General features: G+C 45.2%; 1 protein-coding gene across 1 annotated transcript; it reads left to right on the top strand.

The window, feature by feature from the left end:
• Positions 1-1998: 1998 nt before the first annotated feature.
• Positions 1999-2584, top strand: LOC123081564 (uncharacterized). The gene has a single exon (XM_044504124.1). The coding sequence runs from the start codon at positions 2005-2007 to the stop codon at positions 2365-2367; it is 363 nt and encodes a 120-aa protein (XP_044360059.1). The 5' UTR covers positions 1999-2004; the 3' UTR covers positions 2368-2584.
• Positions 2585-21138: the final 18554 nt, after the last annotated feature.

Here is a 21138-nt window from a genome sequence, read left to right on the forward strand (position 1 = left end):
GTTGCTTTGGCAAGGCTGGTGGCTTGATCACCACTTTGTTCAAGATGTGTCCCTGATCTGTTGCAATGATATTGACCTTCCAAACATTCTTCCATCTTTCCCATCTACAATACATGCAACAATGTTGCCCAAAAGAGATAGTAAGAAGCATTTGGCCCATAAGCAGGGCAAGCCCGTTAATCCAACAGTACCGAGCCCATTTCACACCATCCCTTTGTTGTTTATAGCTTCACCCATGGGAAAAGTTGTTCCTGCATATGTAAGTTGTGAATTCAGTGACGAAACTATTGTGTACGGTTGAACGGTTATCTCCATATGTTTGCATGTGTGCCACAAGGATATAATCGCGAAGCAACATGCAATTAGAGGTTGCTTTTATGACTTTGGGCCAGGAGCCTTCCAAATCTTAATGTCCTGAAATGGGGGTAGCTTATGTGGAATTGTGCGCAATATGCAAAGCTTGGAAAGTACACCCAAGCACAACCCAACTCCAGTAATTTGGGTCATACCAAAAAGGACCGAGAGGCATTTCAAGCGAAAAAGGCCCAAAGGTTGATGAATTCCATGAGTTGTGTAGGTTCTGTGGTCAATTCTAGTGATAGATCTGATCAAAATTAAGTCCCTTTGGGATGAAGGGAAAGCAAAAGAATTTTGGACAAGATTATTGCACGAGGTTTTTCTTTGATTATTTGGAATAAATGAATGGCTACCCAAGATTCATGTGGAGTTCCAATGGATGGCTGCTTCAGATGGATTTTGGAGGAAACCAAACATGAGGTAACAAAGTCATGCGTCCCCCCCCCCCCCCCCCCCCCCCGGGCAATTTATGTGTTTTTTGTGACATCTAAAATACTCTTTTGAATTTTCATATGGTTTACATTCCCATAGGGACTATGGATCACAAGGATAAATGACACCTTAATTCCATGTGATTTTTATGTGTCTCACCGCTTGTTTTTCAGCTGTTCTGTTGCTAAAGTGATTTGGCGTATGGTAGGGTCCGTTTTTGGCACTGAGGTATGCCCTAACAATATCTGGTAATTTTACTCGTGGTGCTACTCTTTTTGGTCGGAAGGAGAACAATTTCACACAACTTTTTCTATACGCATGAGTGTGTTTATATATCATATAGTACTCGCTCCGTCCTGAAATATTTGTCGAAGAAATAGATAAAATTAGATGTATCTATAACTAAAATACGTCTAGATTCATTCATTTTTTTGACAAGTATTTCCGGACGGAGAGAGTATTAAAGAAGAGAGTGGGGAGAAGAGTCCCCCTCCCCCCCACCCCCACTTCGCAGCATTACATTGTTACATGCAAACACTGGTCCACCAACAATTTTATACGATTGGTTTAGCTGCGATCCATGAGCTATGTGGATTGCCCGAAACAAAGCTACCTTTGAAAAAAAACTGATCCGAACTGTTAGCCTAGAGCACGCAATCAGATTGAGTTAATCAGTTAATGGATCAGTGACACATTTCATCACTCATGGAATGGGATTAGAAGCCTGGCTAAAAAAAACTATGATTTTTATGTTCCTGCCATTTTTTGTATCTTCGTTACAAAGCTCTTTTGTAGAATAAATCCGTCTAAAAAATGCTCTACTAACAAATCATACGTACTACTTCAGTAAACTACGGATTATGTAGCGTAGACTTCAAGGTTTTACTACATGAAAACCGGAAACGATAGCTGAAAAGAAATGCACCTGCTGACCTGCATGCTGCATCAACAAGTTCCAACACACGCTGCACCGCCCACGACTACCCGCCAATGCAAGCCGGCCATGCCAAGCTCATCATCCCGCTCATGCATGCAGATCTGAACTTGATCCTAGGCAAAACAAAAACAAAAACAAAAGGAAAACACGTAACGGCCGATCGACGCATTGCTTTCGCCTTTTCCGCACTATAAACCGGGCCAAAGTCTCACGTAATAAGCATTGCTCGCATCGGTGCAGCCTCCTCAGTCCTCACTCGTCCGATAGCAACATAGAAGATGAGGTCGCTGCCGCTGCCGCTGCCGCTGCTCGGAGCGGTCCTCATCGTGGCCGCCACGCTGCCGGAGGGGGCGGCGGCCAAGTGGACGGCGGTGAACCCGAACGTGGTGGTGGTCCAGCAGGTGGGGCGGTTCGCGGTGATCGTGTACGACCTGGCGCACAGCGCGGGCCTGACGTACGTGGGGGTGGCGCGCGGCGAGACGGAGGAGGCGGTGGGCGGCGGCACCATCTACCGCCTGGTGGTGGCGGCGGCGAAGGCCGACGGGAGCAGGGCGCAGTACGAGTGCCTGGTGTGGGGCGTGCCGGGGTCCAGCCTCAGCACCTGGAAGCTCCGCAGGTTCAGGAAGATCGCAATAGCATAGCCGACAGGGCAAGTATCAACCGTACTGGTACTTTGTTGGTTCACAAGTATGCTTTGCAAGTTTGTTTCTGTCGTCCTTTCTTTCGAGTGCCAGTGTATTTTTTTTAGAGGGAGTGCCAGCGTAAGTGGCCGTGCAATAAGGTTTCTCCCCAGCATAATGTGATTGCCATATGTTTTTTAACGTGTCATATATGCCTGAATCGAATAAACGATTTCACGCGCGTTTATCTCTTTTCTTTCCGGGGAGTTTAACTATTATTTACACTGCCTTATTTTTAAAGAAAATATCTGACTTACATTAAAGAAATAAATTATATCAAAAATACAATAAAGTGAATCACAAACAGACAAGAAAACCTCCATTCTCCATATGTCACTATTATGAACACACAAAGCTAACATAAGAAAAAACTTATATTACACTTCAATGTTGATTAGTGGTTCCCCTTCTCTAAGTGCCGAATTGGCTACTAATTGGAACCAGTGAAGACACGGGCGAGAAAAATAAAGCTTTTATCTGGCTTTTGCGTTGTTGCGAAGAATAGGACACAAATCATGCATGAGGCAGGATCCAATGGCGACAAATGTGGCTCGTAATGCTGGTTCTTAGGGAGACGTGCACGAAGACTTCCCGGTTATTATCGACAAGGTTAGGCCGGCTTCGGTATGAGAGCGGCAACAACGGCGTGTAGCAGCTCGTCCTAGCGGCGGTAATGGTTGTTCGGTTGTCCATGGACCTTGATATAATTTTTATTATGTTTGGGGTGCTTTGTACTTTCGATGAATCTATAATAGATTTGATATTTTCATAAAAAAATCATGCACGAGGCAAATGGGCATGGCCACTCTGTTTTAGTCAATTTTGATGTCTTTTTGTTGGTTTCTTCTAGTTTTCAATAAGTGTTTTCGATTTATTCTGGTGTTGGTTTCTAGTTTTTTCCTTCCATTTTATAAACATTTTGAAAATTCATTTTATCCTTTTTTTATATTTTACCTTTTTATACAAAATTACGTAAAACCATTTTTAATACTTGCTCAGCATTTTATTTCATACTACTATGCATGAATTCTTTTTAGAATATCCACAAAAATGTTCCGAAATTAAATAATTTAATGCATTTTATTATTATATGAATATTTTATAATACAAAATGAACATTTTATTTAATATGTATATTTATTTATTTATTTCAAAACATGAGTTTATAAAAATATTTAAACCTTTTTAATAACGTATACTTTATAAACATGTGATAATTTTTTATTTCATACATGAACATTTGTATTTACATATGCAGACATGTTTCCTTTTCCGCAAGAAGTTTTCTATTTTTTTAATTTTTTATAATATTATTTAAATGTCCTATTTTTACAAATATATGATTTAATTAAAATGTTTTCTAACAATATTTTTTGTATATCCATTAACATAAAATATGATAGAATCCTGAATGTGCCGCTACGTAATACGCTAGGACAGAATTTGCATGGTATTTTCCGCTTAAGCTGCATAATAGGAGCTCGCTCGGATCTGGAGCTCTCTAGGAGTACGTTCGGCCCTGATTGTCTCAAAGGGGCCAATTGATCATTGCCCCACCTTTGCTCTAACTGGGCCAAAATACGCCACCTTACAAACAGGAAAAAGATGGGTTGTGTGTGTGTGCTCTCTTGTGTTTTTGGCTAGGGGTCATTATGTCATTTCCATCTCTAATTACAGTTGTTAATTAAAAACAGATGTTTATTGCAATGTGGAGCATTTTATCTAGAGGCAGAGGCATTTTAGCAAATGCAACGGTCCTGCAGCCTTAACCGTCTGGACCGTGACAGTGACCAACTGCGGCCTCCCGGGTCCATGATGCTTAGAATTGGTTGAAAGTTGCACAATCAACTACTATGAATATACCTGATTTTCTGTAGTGTTTTCATATTTTTATAGGCATGTTTTGAATTTTTGGGGCATTCGTACAAGATTGCATGGGCTACTAACATTTTGCTTTTTGTTTTGGGTATTTTGGTCTTTTCCACCCTCTTATTTTGTCATACGATAAAGATACATCATCAAGTCAACTGTGGGGCATTTTATGTAGAGGCAAAGCAAGGATGAGGCATTCTATCAATTGCAATGTATAACATGGGCATATTGGTCGGGGCAGGGTAAAGGTGGGGCTAATGATCAATTGGCCCCATGTCAAAGGGTATAGTGTGCGGTACTCTCCTAGAGAAGATGAAAAACATGTGTTGATTGGGATTTAGCCAAAGTTTTTACTCTCTCTCTAAAGTGGAGGGCCATTTGAAGATCCAAGTGGTCGTCAACAAGAGTTATATCGGCACTCATGCCTCCCACCTCTCTCTCTTCATAAAAAGGTAGATAGGGTTTCGTTTGAGTGCTGATGTCGGCGGTTCCCCTTGTCTCCGGGTTCCTTCCTGCCAACAAGGTGGGGGACCACTGATTGGGGTTGGCCTTTTTTGGGTTGCCCTAATAACTTTGGCTAGGGCTTGCAATGACGAGGCGATACTGTAATCAACGACGTGGAATAAGTTCTTCCCATCCCTACCTTGTTCTAGCGATGCTGTTTGACATCGATGGCAAGCATGTGGAGCTTTAATCAAGGTCAGACATTGGACCCTGTTTTGTATATGTTTTTATCTAGGTGGTCTTAGATAGAGTCGTTCGATGAACTGGATTGGACGACGATGGTTCATGTTTTGGTATTTTGATTTTTTTCTCCGTTCATCGATTCAAAACGAACTTCGGCTTCATCGGAAATATAGTAAGGTAAGGCCTTCCCGATTATGTTTGGCGAGACCTAGGATGGTTGTCCAGCCCCCCTTCATCACCTTCTCTTTTTTAGGTAGGCGATATGATCCTCGGTTCGTTGTCGCTAGCTTCCTATAAGTCCGACCGATGACTCTCTAGCCTTTGTGTTAACGACGTTACACTCGCTTTGAGGGTGTTTCGGAGATTCAAAGATGACATAGAGCTTTTCTCATGGTGCACCGCTGCAGAGTGCAAGGGAAGACAAAATCAATATACCCCATCGTTCGTGTTTAATTTTCTGCTTTTTGGAAAAAAATATAAGATCTTGGCCCTCTCGAAAAGAAAGTTTAGGACCATTCAATCACTTTCTATCAAAGAGGCCAGACCCCAAGGTTCATTTGTCCAAAACCGTCCTTTAGTAACTTGTTTTGAGGACAACGACTTGCTCACATCTTTTTCGTTTTCCTTTTCCTTTTCGCTTACCCTGTTCAAACTTGCGCATGTACACAGATCTTTTGAGCTAGAACACCTTGCATTCCATACATTACTAGGGAGGCCTGTTGAAACACTTGAGCGCATTGATGTGCAACACGGCCCAAGAGAGGGGGAAGGCAAAACTACTTCTGAGAGTCAACTCGGCGAGCAAATAAGCAGAGAATGCACGCCGTTCGTTCTAGCACAATGTTGCATGGCTTTTCCCGCCTCGAGACGATCCAACTAACGAACCAGAATATGTGTACGTACTCGTTAATAGTCACAGACTTTGTCTTCGACCAATGTTACTTACTTAGCTGTCATGCGATGCCATGGGCTCATGGCCACGTACGTTCGTGATGGCTTCCTCGAAATCAAAATTGAAAAGAAAACCTGCGTACGTGCCTCCCTACTCGTGTGAATCGTGCTTAACTTCAAGCGGAGCACCGCCGTGTCTAATGCCAAAGTCAATGATCTTAATTACCTACTACGTGGCCTCAGTTGTAACACCGAGATCCAATGTTCACTGCAACCGACGGTGAGAAACTTAGGACAAGTAGTGTTCTGCCCCCGGCCGGCCTTGATAGTGGAGCCGACTTGCTTGGACATGACAGCCAAGCTCAATCTAGGACTAGCCTTGCCCAAGTTTGTGAGAACCAATGTACACTTGTACTAACTTACCACTCTCCAGCTAAGTTGATGGCCACCTTGCAGCTCTTTTTTTTATCATGGCGATGCATATATATGTGCGCGTGGTGGCATATGGGGTAATGCATTTCTCGCAAAATATTGGTCGCTGACCTGACTGAGCAGAGCAGAGCAGGTCAATCGCCTCGATCCCACCTCCGCGGTTCAGCCCGGCCGTAGACTATCGCGCGCAGTGCATGGGGCTTCTCGTTGTATGCATGTCGATTGATCAACCGCGTTTGTCTTACTTCCAGCTGGCGCTGTACGTTTATCAAAAACTCCCCAATTGCAGAGATGCATCAGAGATCGATGTCCAAAAGCTAATTATTAAGTTTGTAACGAAAAGAACTTACCACTTGATCAGCCAGAGACACTCGAAGTCCACGTGTTCACTCATTGGTATTCGTATACATAGAGTACGTAGTACGTTCTAGCTAGCCATTTTGTGAAAACGTACGTAGCCCCATGCTATAAATGGGGCACAAGTGAAGTGATCTTTCCAACTCCAGCACGTCCCGTTCTAGCCCCTCTTTTCTAGCTCGAGCTACGGTAGGAGCTGTAGGCAGCCGGTGTGCATCCACACGGCCGTAACGATGCCAAACAAAGTCTACTCGATCGACATGAGTCCGTCGCTTCCTGTACTCCTCCCGCTCCTACTCGCCACCTTCTTTGCCATCGCCCATGCCGAAGCCGACACGGCCGCCGTGCCGTTACCAAGCCTAGCTACGTATCCGACGCCGGCTTGGACACCCGTGTCCCCACCGCCACCTTCTACACCGGAGTGGTCGCCAGTGTCCACGCCTCCACCTCCGCCACCGGCGTGGACGCCCGTGTCCTCCCCACCACCTCCACTGCAGGCGTCCCCGCCACCACCTCCACCGCCGGCGTGGACGCCCGTGGCGGACGTGAACGTTCAGTCGATCAAGCAGGTCGGGCAGTTCGCCGTCCGCATCCACGCCCTCCATGTGGAGGTAGACCTGGTGTTCGTGAAAGTCGTCAGCTGCCGGACCCAGCCGTCGAGCGACGGGTTCATCTACCAGCTGGTGGTCGCCGTGACGGGCTCCGGCGCCGAGTCGCCGCAGTACGACGCGGTCGTGTGGGGCATCCTTGGGACAATGCGCTGGGAGCTCCGGTCCTTCAAGCCAAAGTAAGGCTCGAGGATATATCGTGCACTCGTGCGTACATGCATCGGTGCATGAATGTGCGGCTGGGGTGTCCTAGGGTGCACCCTGTTTCTTTCGTGATTTGCATCAGAATGTTTGGAGAATTTGAGTGTAACTGATCAATTGTTGTTTGGTTGTTCGTGTTTAGTCCTCAGTTTATCCATACTCAACTCACCCGTTGCACCATCTACCAGGCTTCCGAGAGTTAACTCAATCGTGTCTGTTTTACGACTCTTCTGCTTCTGTGTTTTTTCTCATTTTGTCACCTTGTGGTGTGGGTGCTTCTCTTTTGAGTATAATAAAGCTATATTCTCAACATGTGAGAGTAGTTAGGACTTACCCCCCCCCCCCCCAACCCTGCCCCGTCCCCCGCGGGCGACCGGGTGGCGACGCCACCCCCTACCACGGCTCTCCTCCGCCACTTCCTCACCTGTCGCCGCCGCCAGCGGTCATATCTGCCAGAGCATATATGTAGCATCCCGGGATCGACGCAATATGGATCTAGCCATCTCCACTAGCCTCTGGATAGATTGATCCCAAGAACACTAAAGCTTCACACAACTAACATGCCAAAACGTGTCTGTCATGTGGAACAATTGATATCACAACACATAACAAAACATAATCTGTGTGGGAGGCCTTCATGGTCGGTGAGGGAGCGGTTCCTCAATAATCGTGTTGCTCCGTCCTCACATGATTCTCCCCCTATTGTGCCAGTCCTATCCTGATTTGGGTCTCCTGTCGTCGTAGGTCTCAGCTCTGATGGCCAGAGATGAGGCGTCGCTCGGGTGCGCGTGGGCCAAGGCCAGAGGTGCTCTGGTCGTGGCGTACTCAGAGGCGAGTGTGCCAAGGCCAGAGGTGCTCTAGTCATGGCGTGCTAGAAACTGCAATGTCTTTCTTACAGCTATTAGAACCGACTAGACATGAAAATAATGAGACTAAACTACGATGTATGATGTAGGGCAAAAGAGGGAGTAATTCCCACTGTCGGTGTTAAAACCGGCGGATCTCAGGTAGGGGGTCCCGAACTGTGCGTCTAAGGCGGATGGTAACAGGAGGCAGGGGACACGATGTTTTACCCTGGTTCGGGCCCTCTTGATGGAGGTAAAACCCTATGTCCTGCTTGATTTATTCTTGATGATATAAGTATTACAAGAGTTGATCTACCACGAGATCGGAGAGGCTAAACCCTAAAAGCTAGCCTATGGTATAATTGTATGTTTTCTATCGACTAGCCTGGCCACGGTTTATATAATGTACCAGAGGCCTAGGATAACAAGAGTCCTAGCCGAATACGCCGGTGGGGAGGTGTAATGCCTCGGACACACCCGCCGGTGGTCGTTACTACTGGCGGGATCTAGACTGGCCCCACAGATCAATACTAGTCTTTTCTGCGCACTTTGTCCTCACTCGTGCGCACCCGGGAGCAACTTCCCGGTCAGTCACCCATCCTGAAACTACTCCAAGCTGAGCACGCTTAACTTTGGAGTTCTGTCTGAATGGGCTCCCGGAAAAGAAGGAATTCCTTATTGATATGAGTAGTCTATCATCCCTAATAAGCCAGGCTATCACATACACCCCCACTCAGAGGAACCGACGTCCTCGTCGGACCACATGAACGCTCCCTCTTGGCACATACGTCTGTGCTTCCAGTCCAGTACATGTGCCATGTCGTGTGCCATAATGGGTCACAAACGTCATGAACAACATGACCACGCACCTGTCTGCAACCATCCATGTAACCGCGAGGGTTGGCTCTGATACCAACTTGTAATGCCCCGGACACACCTGCCGGTGGTCGTTACTCCTGGCGGATCTCGGGTAGAGGTCCCGAACTATGCGTCTAAGGCGGATGGTAACAGGAGGCAGGGGACACAATGTTTTACCCAGGTTTGGGCCCTCTTGATGGAGGTAAAACCCTATGTCATGCTTGATTTATTCTTGATGATATAAGTATTACAAGAGTTGATCTACCACGAGATCGGAGAGGCTAAACCCTAAAAGCTAGCCTATGGTATGATTGTATGTTTTCTATCGACTAGCCTGGCCTCGGTTTATATAATGTACCAGAGGCCTAGGATAACAAGAGTCCTAGCCGAATACGCCGGTGGGGAGGTGTAACGCCCCGGACACACCCGCCGGTGGTTGTTACTACTGGCGGGATCTAGACTGGCCCCACAGATCAATACTAGTCTTTTCTGCGCACTTTATCCTCACTCGTGCGCACCCGGGAGCAACTTCCCGGTCAGTCACCCATCCTGAAACTACTCCAAGCTGAGCACGCTTAACTTTGGAGTTCTGTCTGAATGGGCTCCCAAAAAAGAAGGAATTCCTTATTGATATGAGTAGTCTATTATCCCTAATAAGCCAGGCAATCACATACACCCCCACTCAGAGGAACCGACGTCCTCGTCGGGCCACATGAACGTTTCCTCTTGGCACATATGTCTGTGCTTACAGTCCAGTACATGTGCCATGCCGTGTGCCACAATGGGTCACAAACGTCATGAACAACATGACCACGCACCTATCCGCAACCATCCATTTAGCCGCGAGGGTTGGCTCTGATACCAACTTGTAACGCCCTGGACACACCCGCCGGTGGTCGTTACTCCTGGCGGGATCTAGACTGGCCCCATAGATCAATACTAGTCTTTTCTGCGCACTTTGTCCTCACTCGTGCGCACCCGGGAGCAACTTCCCGGTCGGTCACCCATCCTGAAACTACTCCAAGCTGAGCACGCTTAACTTTGGAGTTCTGTCTGAGTGGGCTCCCGGAAAAGAAGGAATTCATTATTGATATGAGTAGTTTATCATCCCTAATAAGCCAGGCTATCACAGGAGGAGTCCTTGTCTTGATCACCAAGTCTTGTGGAATCTTCCATGTATGCGGCAACTGTCCGAACTGGCCCATGAGTATAAGGTCATGGGGGTCCTCGGCCCAATCTAACAGATCGAGAGATGACGTGGTGAGTACCCCCTAGTCCAGGACACCGTCAGTAGCCCCCTTAACCGGTCTTCAAGTTAGGGACGCTCCTCGATTCTTCCAAACTATTCTTCATCTTCGGTTGTCGGTCTTGAAAACTGGTTCAACAAATCTTCTCATCTTCGATCTTGAGGGTTGCCGAAATGCATTCAACGAGTTTACACGTCGGGTATCCGAAGAGCCCCTTTAAGTTTTCGGCCTTTATCAATGCCTTGTTATTTTTATGCCACACCTCGGGTTTGAATTTGTTCCCGGGAGGCAGTGTCCTCTTGCGTCCGAGTTCTAACGTCGGACTGCATTCGAGGTATTTTTTGCAGCTGAGCACCAATATCAGACTGCTTTCGAGCTCCAACGCCGAAATGTATCCGAGCTCCAACGCCGAAATATATCCGAGCTCCAACGCCGGACTGTGTCCAAGCTCCAACGCCGGACTATATCCGAGGTGTCATATCACCTGGGTTCAAAAAAGTTGAAGGAGTTTAGCCGAGCTTAATGCCGGAAATGCCCTCTATGGAGCCAGCCACTAGCGCCCGAGCTTTATGCCGGACTGCTTCCGAGGTGGTGCACCACCCCGACTGTGGGCTGATTTTCTGTCAATATTTTTGATTGGTGCAATTTATTATCTGCCGAGATATATAGTCAGTAGCCCTCAAGGTGTGTATCGGTTTAAAATCCGAGATGCACCTGAAGGATGACATAAGACCGCTGATCCCAGTAGCCGCAAAGACTCAGGTTGATTTGCAAAATCGGCCTGAGGGTCAAGTCCTAGCTCGACAAAATACTTCGGGACACAAAAAGCGGCGTGCTCGGTCCTCGAGACTCGGGTTGGGTGCGGCCGACCAACCCGAGGATCAAAATCTCCTCAGCAATTGTATTGCACTTAAAATTTTCTGCATTGGAGAGGCAATGCAGTAGCCCCTGAGACACTGGTCGGGTGGCAACACCAGATCAGAGGATCGGTGTGCCCCTTTAATATTTTTAAATAATAAGCCCGAAGCCCAGTAGCCCCCGAGCCTTAATGCGGGCACGGGTGACCGAATTAAGGATCGGTATCCATATTAAAATCACAAATTATGTGTAATGACTCTATGTATCCAAGTACTTTACGTCATTTAATGCTCGGATCTGCATTGTACAAAACTTTGTTGACCGACCATCGGCTTCCACCTCCTCGGCCAGTAGCCGATGAGTGTTTGTCTTACTTTATAAAGCCTTTATGAGAGCAAAGATTTACGACAAACAAGGCAATCTGGCCATACGGTTTTATAAACAAAGGTACGCAGAGAGATATGTTATATTACTGTTTAACATAAGAAATGTCTTTCAAAGAAAATAGTCCCGCTATCGATCCCTTTCTTTGGGTTGTCATGCTAAGCATGATCATGAAACCTCAGCTCTAATGTAAGAGCAAAATATTGAGGATTTTAGTTTGGGAGGCCAGTTACTAGCCCCCGGTAGTGTTCGGCAACAATCAAGGTCAAGCCGTAAACACTTCGGCCAATGTTATGAATGGCCCGTCATTTAATACAGTCATCGGATTGCTGACCAGTTTACGCTTATTATGACAGTCAGTTTTCGGCTTTCTCCACTAAGGTTCTTAACCAAGTGAGCTGGAAGTACAATCGCAGTGGTTCTTCCTTTGCACACCTAGCCGAACAGAGTGGAACGTAGGAGGCAAGCGCAGGAGCCGGGCAACCCAACTATCGACCGAAGACACAATTCGACACCGATGCATATATAGCAATATCCGAGAATGTTTTTGCCGAATCTCTAAAGGTGTCCGGCGTTGCACTGCGAGACTTGTGCTGAAAACACACAAATAGTTTAAAAGTGCCAAATGCTTAAAAAACCAAAAAACGTCAGTAAAAACATGACGTCCGAACAAGATCAAGTGTTCGGTGCCAATCCGAAAATTGGAAGAGAGAAAAAATTGTGCTTCTGTCGTGTTTTGACAATGACCAAGAAGAAAACACATTTACAGCTCATATATAAATTTTAAGAGCCCCCAAGTGACTTGGGTAAGAATTTTATGTATAATGATTGTATGTACCGAAGTACTTGTATCATATTTGTGTTCACCCGAACTTTAAACGCGTCTTAACCGACTGTCGGCTTCTCCTTCTTCGGCCAAGGGCCAAAAAGTGTCATGTACTCCGCCTGTCGAGAGTATCAACGGTGTTTCCGATGACCAGACAATCAGGCCATAAGGTTGTAACAGACAAAGCGCGCTCAGGGAACTTATACTATATTACTAACAAAGTGTAAGAAGCATCTTCGAAGAAAATAGTACCCCCCCCCCCCGATACCTTTCTTCGGTGCTCATTATTACTATGAGACTTGTGCAATAGATTTTTTGTACTCATGAGTTCCGTTGTGTGCCGACCATGATTGAAAACAATAAGAGCACTAGCTTTCGGCTTCATCCAGTCTGAGGCCAGAGTTCGAATGACCCGCTCGTGACAATCGCAGAGGTGCTCCCTTTACTCCCTAGCCGAACAATCGGGAACGTAGGTGTAAGTACAGGAGCCAGGCAACCCAGCTTGCAAATCGCTTATGTCAATATGGTGCATATTGTGGCGTAATCCACGAACAAGGAACGAAGCCGTACAAGTATAATCATATGCAAGAGGAAAAGCTCTGTCAAGGGAGCCCCCAAATAAACGGGGTATTTGAATTTGCCTGTCACAAACAAAGTTTTGACAAGGAGATTTTTTACAATAAACTTTTTTCCAAAAAAGTATAATGCTTGGTCGAACCGAACACAAATTAAAAATTAAAACTTTGAGCATGAAAGTGACTTAGCTGGTTAATGTGTTTGGCATTGATGACGCGGCCCGAGCTTGATGCGGGACAAGGTTCCATCCCCCAAGCCGGTCCCGAGGTGGCGGAGAGGAGAGCTCGACACGCCGAAGTGGTGACATAGCACGGTCAATGCAGGCCGGCAGAGTGATGCCGAAGTCCCCGACATGGGGTAATGAAGTGTTGACGAAGCCAAGGTGGCGTCGTATGTTAGTACGCCGAGTTGACGATACTGCCCAATCCGGATCATTTTCCTGTGCACAAAAAATAGTGCAAACCGGAGATAATAATAATAATGATAATAAAAAAATGTTGCATAATAAATAATTTATGCAAAGTGAGTAATAAAAGAAATATGGCCTGGCGCCGAAGTCAATGTCGACGCAGGGCATCGGCGTGATGCGGTAAAGGCATGGCAAAGCCTGAATTCACAGGTCGGTCCGAGTTTCGGATGCGGCATTCGCCGGACTATGTACGGAGACTGACCGAACCACCATGCGACATCGTTAATGCGGCCACCATTTGATAGACCTGTGTACATATGATGGACAAGCCAGAGTAATAATTTCTTGGGAAAAATGAACCCAAACAAGCAAAAAATACTGGGATTAATAGCACCTGGTTCATTTGTTGTAGCAATCCAAAGGAAGGTGATTGCTAAAATTGGGACTCGATCCGCACACCCATTGCCTGATGGGCGATAAAACCACGACATGGCAAAGGTTGGCTCGCCGAGGCAAAGCCCTCGGTCCAGCTAACGTGACGGAGCTGGTCGGATAGTGATGCCGAAGTGTCCGGAGTAAGTTGATGAAGAGATCGCGAAGCCCCCGGTCCAGCCGAGATGTCGAAGCCTCGATGTCAGCTGATGAGTCGAAGTAGGTCGGCATGATGGACACCAGCTTGAAGAAGCAATAGTGCGGCCCTGCCGGTGCAGGTCATGATGTGGTCGATGCCGGCTTGATGAAGCGACCGTGCGGCGATGCCGGTATGCCCGCTCCGTGTAATCTGTGGGGTGGCGATGTTGGTGACGATTTATCCTTTGCGATCCCGGACTCTTGTTCGGCTTGCCCAGATGATGATCCGAAGAAGTTGAGCTCGGCTCAACAAAGTGACGACGTGTCTAGTGCAGGTCGGCAGCCGTGGAACAATATTGCTGAACTGGTTTGACACCAGCATGATGTTGAAGATCATGTTCAAAAGATCTTAAAGTTGGTGGGATGTGTTTGGGAACAAAACACAATACCCCATACAAAACTTCCTTCAAAAGGGATGTCCGAAATCCCGTTCATAAAAAAGACGAACTCGGGTCGGATTCGTTTTCGCGCAGAAAACAGATCCGAAAAGTGATGCACTAATCGGAAGGTTCCCGGAGTTTGGACGGTCAGATCGAGCTGTTTGAGAGGTGGTAGATATAGGAATTCCGCAGCCGATCAACGGTTGGATTTTCCAAAGGACATCCAAGCTAGAAGCTGGACACCACGCCCTAAACTCGTCCAGATTCCCGTCCAGATTTGATAGGGCTCCGGTATATCATGGATTGCCAGAGATTCCTCCACCGGAACTCGACGAAATTTTCCAGGGTTGTTGTAGACTCAATTCCGCACAATTCCACCGAAGCAATCGTTAAAAAGACGCTTGAGGAGGCGGTGGCGGCGGACACAAGTTTGTTGTCCAGAAAAACAGCACGGTCACCCGAGGGCAATGTTGATGTTGAGCCCCCGGGCTCCCTGGATGATTTCTCCATGATCTTGATAGAGATCGGAGTTGATGTTGATGAAGGCCCTCATCCGAACATGACGATCGGAGGTAGGGCACAGTCCTCGGTCCAGCCAAGGTGACCGGCCGAGCCGGTGACGAAGAAGCCGACGTCGCAGTTGACCTGCAGGCGAGCCATCGATTCTTTTGCCGATCACACAGCGGAACTCTCAATGAAAGCACCAATGTCGGTGTCAAAACCGGCGGATCTCGGGTAGGGGGTCCCGAACTGTGCGTCTAAGGTGGATGGTAACAGGAGGCAGGGGACACGATGTTTTACCCAGGTCTGGGCCCTCTTGATGGAGGTAAAACCCTACGTCCTGCTTGATTTATTCTTGATGATATAAGTATTACAGGAGTTGATCTACCACGAGATCGGAGAGGCTAAACTCTAAATGCTAGCCTATCGTATGATTGTATGTTTTCTATCGACTAGCCTAGCCTCGGTTTATATAATGTACCAGAGGCCTAGGATAACAAGAGTCCTAGCCGAATACGCCAGTGGGGAGGAGTCCTTGTCTTGATCACCAAGTCTTGTGGAATCTTCCATGTATGCGGCAACTGTCCGAACTGGCCCATGAGTATACGGCCATGGGGGTCCTCGGCCCAATCTAACAGATCGGGAGATGATGTGGTGAGTACCCCCTAGTCCAAGACACCGTCACCCACCAATACCCAAAGATCACAAGGGGGATCAATAGGCAGATTAATACCCAACAACCAACCAACTCCATCAAACCCTAGGAGTCTACAAGCCAGATCTCCAGGGGTTGACTAACTAAAGCAACCACTTACTTAAAGAGAGTGTTTTAAGAGTCAATAGTACATATAATAACAGGACCAAAAGTAAAAGCCATCCACAACAAGTTAGCAACAACATAGACCAAGGAGTAAGACTTCAATATCAGCCAACCATGATTCTGTTGGCCCCAACACTCCATCCATGTGCTGCTTTGAAGACCTCACTTGCAATTAGCTCAACCATTCTTAGGCCCCACTTCATGGTTCTTTGTCTTCATGGTTTTATTTGCAAAAATGTTTCAATCATGCAACCGTTTTATTATCAGGTTTAGAGGAATACAAGGATTAGATACCTTGTTATTTTTAAAACAATGTTATTTCTAAATTTCTATGTAGTCCAGAAGATTGAAAAAACACCCACCATAACCAGATTTTTTTCCAAATTTATTAAAATTTGTAATCCAATGGTTAAAAAAGCATATACAACATCAGGTATATCATGAACGTTAAAATCACATTTCATAATTGTTCCATATCAGTTTTGAAATAGAGCGCTGCAAAAACAAGTGGTATATGGATTCATCTTTTCCACAATAGGGACATTTCTTATCCTCAATCCATCCTCTTCTAATGATGTTATCCTTGGTCAAAGTGCTATCATAAGAACTAACCACATAAAGACCTTAAATATGTGTGGTATTTTAGCTTTCCAAAAGAAGCGTGTGAGTATTTCATCACATTTTCTATCAAAAAACTATAATCATATTTTACAGAGTAAACCCCATTTTTAGCTAGTGTCCAAATGATAGAATATTCTTTATCATTCAAGATCACACCATCACAGACTTCACTTATGTGGTTCCATAAATCCAAATAGGGTCCTTCTAAATTGTACTTGGCCAAGTCCTTTAGAAAAGAATCCAACTAAAGATATGTTCTTATCAAAATATATGTTATAAGAGGTTTATCTCTTATCTACCAGTCTTCCCAAAATCTCACAGTATCACCATTTTTTATGTCTTGTCTGATGTCATATAATGATGATTAACTATGATGATATGGCATATTGATGTCATGGAAAACATGCATGACTTACTGGTGTGGATGAGTGGCATGGATATGAAAAATAGGAGATAGTGGGATGGAGCATGCAACTAAAAAATAGGAAACATTAAATAATTGTTGACGTGGCTGAAGGAAATATGCCCTAGAGGCAATAATAAAGTTGTTGTTTATATTTCCTTATATCATGACAAATGTTTATTATTCATGCTAGAATTGTATTAACCGGAAACTTAGTACATGTGTGAAAACATAGACAAACTGAGTGTCACTAGTATGCCTCTACTTGACTAGCTCGTTAATCAAAGATGGTTAAGTTTCCTAACCATAGACATGAGTTGTCATTTGATTAATGGAATCGCATCATTAGAGAATGATGTGATTTACTTGACCCATCTGTTAGCTTAGCATGATGATCGCTTAGTTTCTTGATATTGCTTTCTTCATAACTTATACATGTTCCTATGACTATGAGATTATGCAACTCCCAAATACCGGAGGAACACTTAGTGTGCTATCAAACATCACAACATAACTGGGTGAGTATAAAGATGCTCTACAGGTGTCTCTGATGGTGTTTGTTGAGTTGTCATAGATCGAGATTAGGATTTGTCACTTCGTGTATCGGAGAGGTATCTCTGGGCCTTCTCGGTAATGCACATCACTATAAGCCTTGCAAGCAATGTGACTAATGAGTTAGTTACGGGGTGTTGCACTACGGAACGAGTAAAGAGACTTGTCGGTAACGATACTGAACTAGGTATTGAGATACCGACGATCAAATCTTGGGCAAGTAACATACTGATGACAAAAGGAACAATGTATGTTATTATGCGGTTTGACCGATAAAGATCTTCGTAGAATATGTAGGAACCAATATGAGCATCCAGGTTCCGATATTGGTTATTGACCAGAGATGAGTATCGGTCATGTCTACATAGTTCTCAAACCCGTAGGGTCCGCACGCTTAACGTTCAATGACGATTGGTATTATGAGTTTATGTGTTTTGATGTACTGAAGGTAGTTCGGAGTCCCAAATGTGATCACGGCCATGACGAGGAGTCTCGAAATGGTCGAGACATAAAGATTGATATATTGGAAAGTTTTCGGACACGGGAAGGGTTCCGAAGTGTATCGGGTATTTTCCAGAGTACCAGGAGGTTACTGGAACCCCCCGGGGAGTATATGGGCCTTATTGGGCCTTAGTGGAATAGAGGCGAGGAAGGGAAAGGTGGAGGGCGCGCCCCCCTTAGCCCAATCCGAATTGGGTGCCCCCCTTCCTTCCCACTCTCTCCCCTTCCTTCTCTCCTACTCCAACTAGGGAAATGGGGAATCCTACTCCCGGTGGGAGTAGGACTTCCCCTAGGGCGCGCCATAGAGAGGGTCGGCCCTCCCCTCCTCCACTCCTTTATATACGGGGGAGGGGGCACCCCATAGACACACAAGTTGACAATTGTCTTAGCCGTGTGTGGTGCCCCCCTCCACCATAATCCACCTCGGTTATATCGTTGCGGTGCTTAGGTGAAGCCCTCTTTTGGTAGCTTGATCATCAGCTTCATCACGCCGTCGTGCTGACGAAACTCTCCCTCGACACTCAGCTGGATCTAGAGTTCGCAGGACGTCATCGAGCTGAACGTGTGCATATCGCGGAGGTGTCGTACCTTCGGTGCTAGGATCGGTCGGATTGTGAAGACGTACGACTACATCAACCGCGTTGTCATAACGCTTCCGCTTACGGTCTACGAGGGTACATGGACAACACTCTTCACTCTCGTTGCTATGCATCACCTAGATAGATCTTGCGTGTGCGTAGGAATTTTTTTGAAATTACTGCGTTCCCCAACAGTGGCATCCGAGCCAGGTCTATGCGTAGATGTTATATGCACGAGTAGAACACAAAGGAGTTGTGGGTGTGGGTATATACATATTACTTGTCGTCACTAGTTGATTCTTGATTCAGCGGTATTGTTGGATGAAGTGGCTCAGACCGACATTACGCGTACGCTTACGCGAGACTGGTTCTTCCGACGTGCTTCGTAGACAGGTGGCTAGTGGGTGTCAGTTTCTCCAACTTTAGTTGAATCGGATTCAACGAACAGGGTTCTTTCTGTAGATCAAAAAGCAATCACTATATTGCGTTGTGGTTTTTGATGCGTAGGTAAGAATGGTTCTTGCTCAGCCCGTAGCAGCCACGTAAAACTTGCAACAACAAAGTAGAGGATGTCTAACTTGTTTTTGCAGGGCATGTTGTGATGTGATATGGTCAAGACGTGATGAGATATAAATTGTTGTATGAGATGCTCATGTTTTGTTAAAGTTATCGGCAACTGGCGGGAGCCTTATGGTTGTCTCTTTATTTCATAAGATGCAAGCGCCATATAATTGCTTTACTTTATCGCTATGTGATAGCAATAGTTGCAAAAGCAATAGATGGCGAGACGACCATGTGACGACACATTGATAAAGATCAAGATGATGGAGATCATGGTGTCAAGCCGGTGACAATGGTGATCATGACGGTGTTTTGGAGATGGGGATCAAAGGCACAAGATGATGATGGCCATATCATATCACTTATATTTGATTGCATATAATGGTTATCCTTTATGCATCTTATTTTGCTTAGTTCGACGGTAGCATTATAAGATGATCTCTCACTAAATTTCAAGGTACAAGTGTTCTCCCTGAGTATGCACCATTGCAACAGTTCGTCGTGCCGAGACACCACGTGATGATCGGGTGTGATAAGCTCTATGTTCACATACAACGGGTGCATGCCAGTTTTGCACACGCGGAATACTCGGGTTAAACTTGACGAGCCTAGCATATGCAGATATGGCCTCGGAACACTGAGACCGAAAGGTCGAGCGTGAATCATATAGTAGATATGATCAACATAGTGATGTTCACTATTGAAAACTAATCCATCTCACGTGATGATTGGACAAGGTTTAGTTGATATGGATCACGTGATCACTTAGATGATTAGAGGTATGTCTATCTAAGTGGGAGTTCTTAAGTAATATGATTAATTGAACTTTAATTTATCATGAACTTAGTCCCGGTAGTATTTGCATAACTATGTTGTAGATCAATAGCTCACGATGTAGCTCCCCGTTTATTTTTGATAAGTTCCTAGAGAAAAACTATGTTGAAAGATGATAGTAGCAATGATGCGGACTGGGTCCGTGATCTGAGGATTATCCTCATTGCTGCACAGAAGAATTATGTCCTTGATGCACCGCTAGGTGACGGACCTATTGCAGGAGCAGATGCAGACGTTATGAACGTTTGGCAAGCTCGGTATGATAACTACTTGATAGTTTAGTGCACCATGCTTTACGGCTTAGAACTGAGACTTCAAAAACGTTTTGAATGCCACGGAGCATATAAGATGTTCTAAGAGCTGAAATTGGTATTTCAGACTCATGCCCGAGTCGAGAGATATGAGACCTCTGACAAGTACTTTGCCTACAAGATGGAGGAGAATAGCTCAACCAGTGAGCATGTACTCAGATTGTTTGAGTACTACAATCACTTGAATCAATTGGGAGTTAATCTTCCAGATAAAATAGTGATTGACAGAGTTCTCTAGTCACTATCACCAAGTTACTGAAACTTCGTGATGAACTATAATATGCAAGGGATGACGAAAATGATTCCCGAGCTCTTAGTGATGTTGAAATCGACGAAGGTAGAAATCAAGAAAAGCATCACATGTTGATGGTTGAAAACACCACTAATTTCAAGTAAAAGGGCAAGGGAAAGAAAGGGAACTTCAAGAAGAATGGCAAGCAAGTTGCCACTCCCATGAAGAAGCCCAAAGCCAGACCCAAGCTTGGAACTGAGTGCTTCTACTGCAAAGGAAATGGTCACTAGAAGTGGAACTACTCTAGATAATTGGCAGATAAGAAGATGGCAAAGTGAACAAAAGTATATTTGATATACATGTTATTGATGTGTACTTTACTAGTGTTTATAGCAATCCCTCAGTATTTGATACTGGTTCAGTTGCTAAGAGTAGTAACTCGAAACGGGAGTTGCAAAATAAACAAAGACTAGTTAAGGGCAAGGTGATGATGTGAGTTGGAAGTGATTCCAAGGTTGATACGATCACCATCGCACACTCCCTTTACCTTCGGGATTAGTGTTGAACCTAAAATAAATGTTATTTTGTGTTTGCGTTGAGCATAATATGATTGGATCATGTTTATTGCAATACGTTTATTCATTTAAGTCAAAGAATAATTGTTATTCTGTTTACATGAATAAAACCTTCTGAGATCATACACCCAAGGTGAATGGTTTATTGAATCTCGATTGTAGTGATACACATATTCATAATA

This window comes from Triticum aestivum, chromosome 4A (genome assembly GCF_018294505.1).
Source record: "Triticum aestivum cultivar Chinese Spring chromosome 4A, IWGSC CS RefSeq v2.1, whole genome shotgun sequence".
NCBI classification, from domain to species: Eukaryota; Viridiplantae; Streptophyta; class Magnoliopsida; order Poales; family Poaceae; genus Triticum; species Triticum aestivum.

Excerpts from the sequence above, each read along its gene's own strand:
- LOC123081564 (XM_044504124.1), top strand. The coding sequence starts at position 2,005 with ATGAGGTCGCTGCCGCTGCCGCTGCCGCTGCTCGGAGCGGTCCTCATC.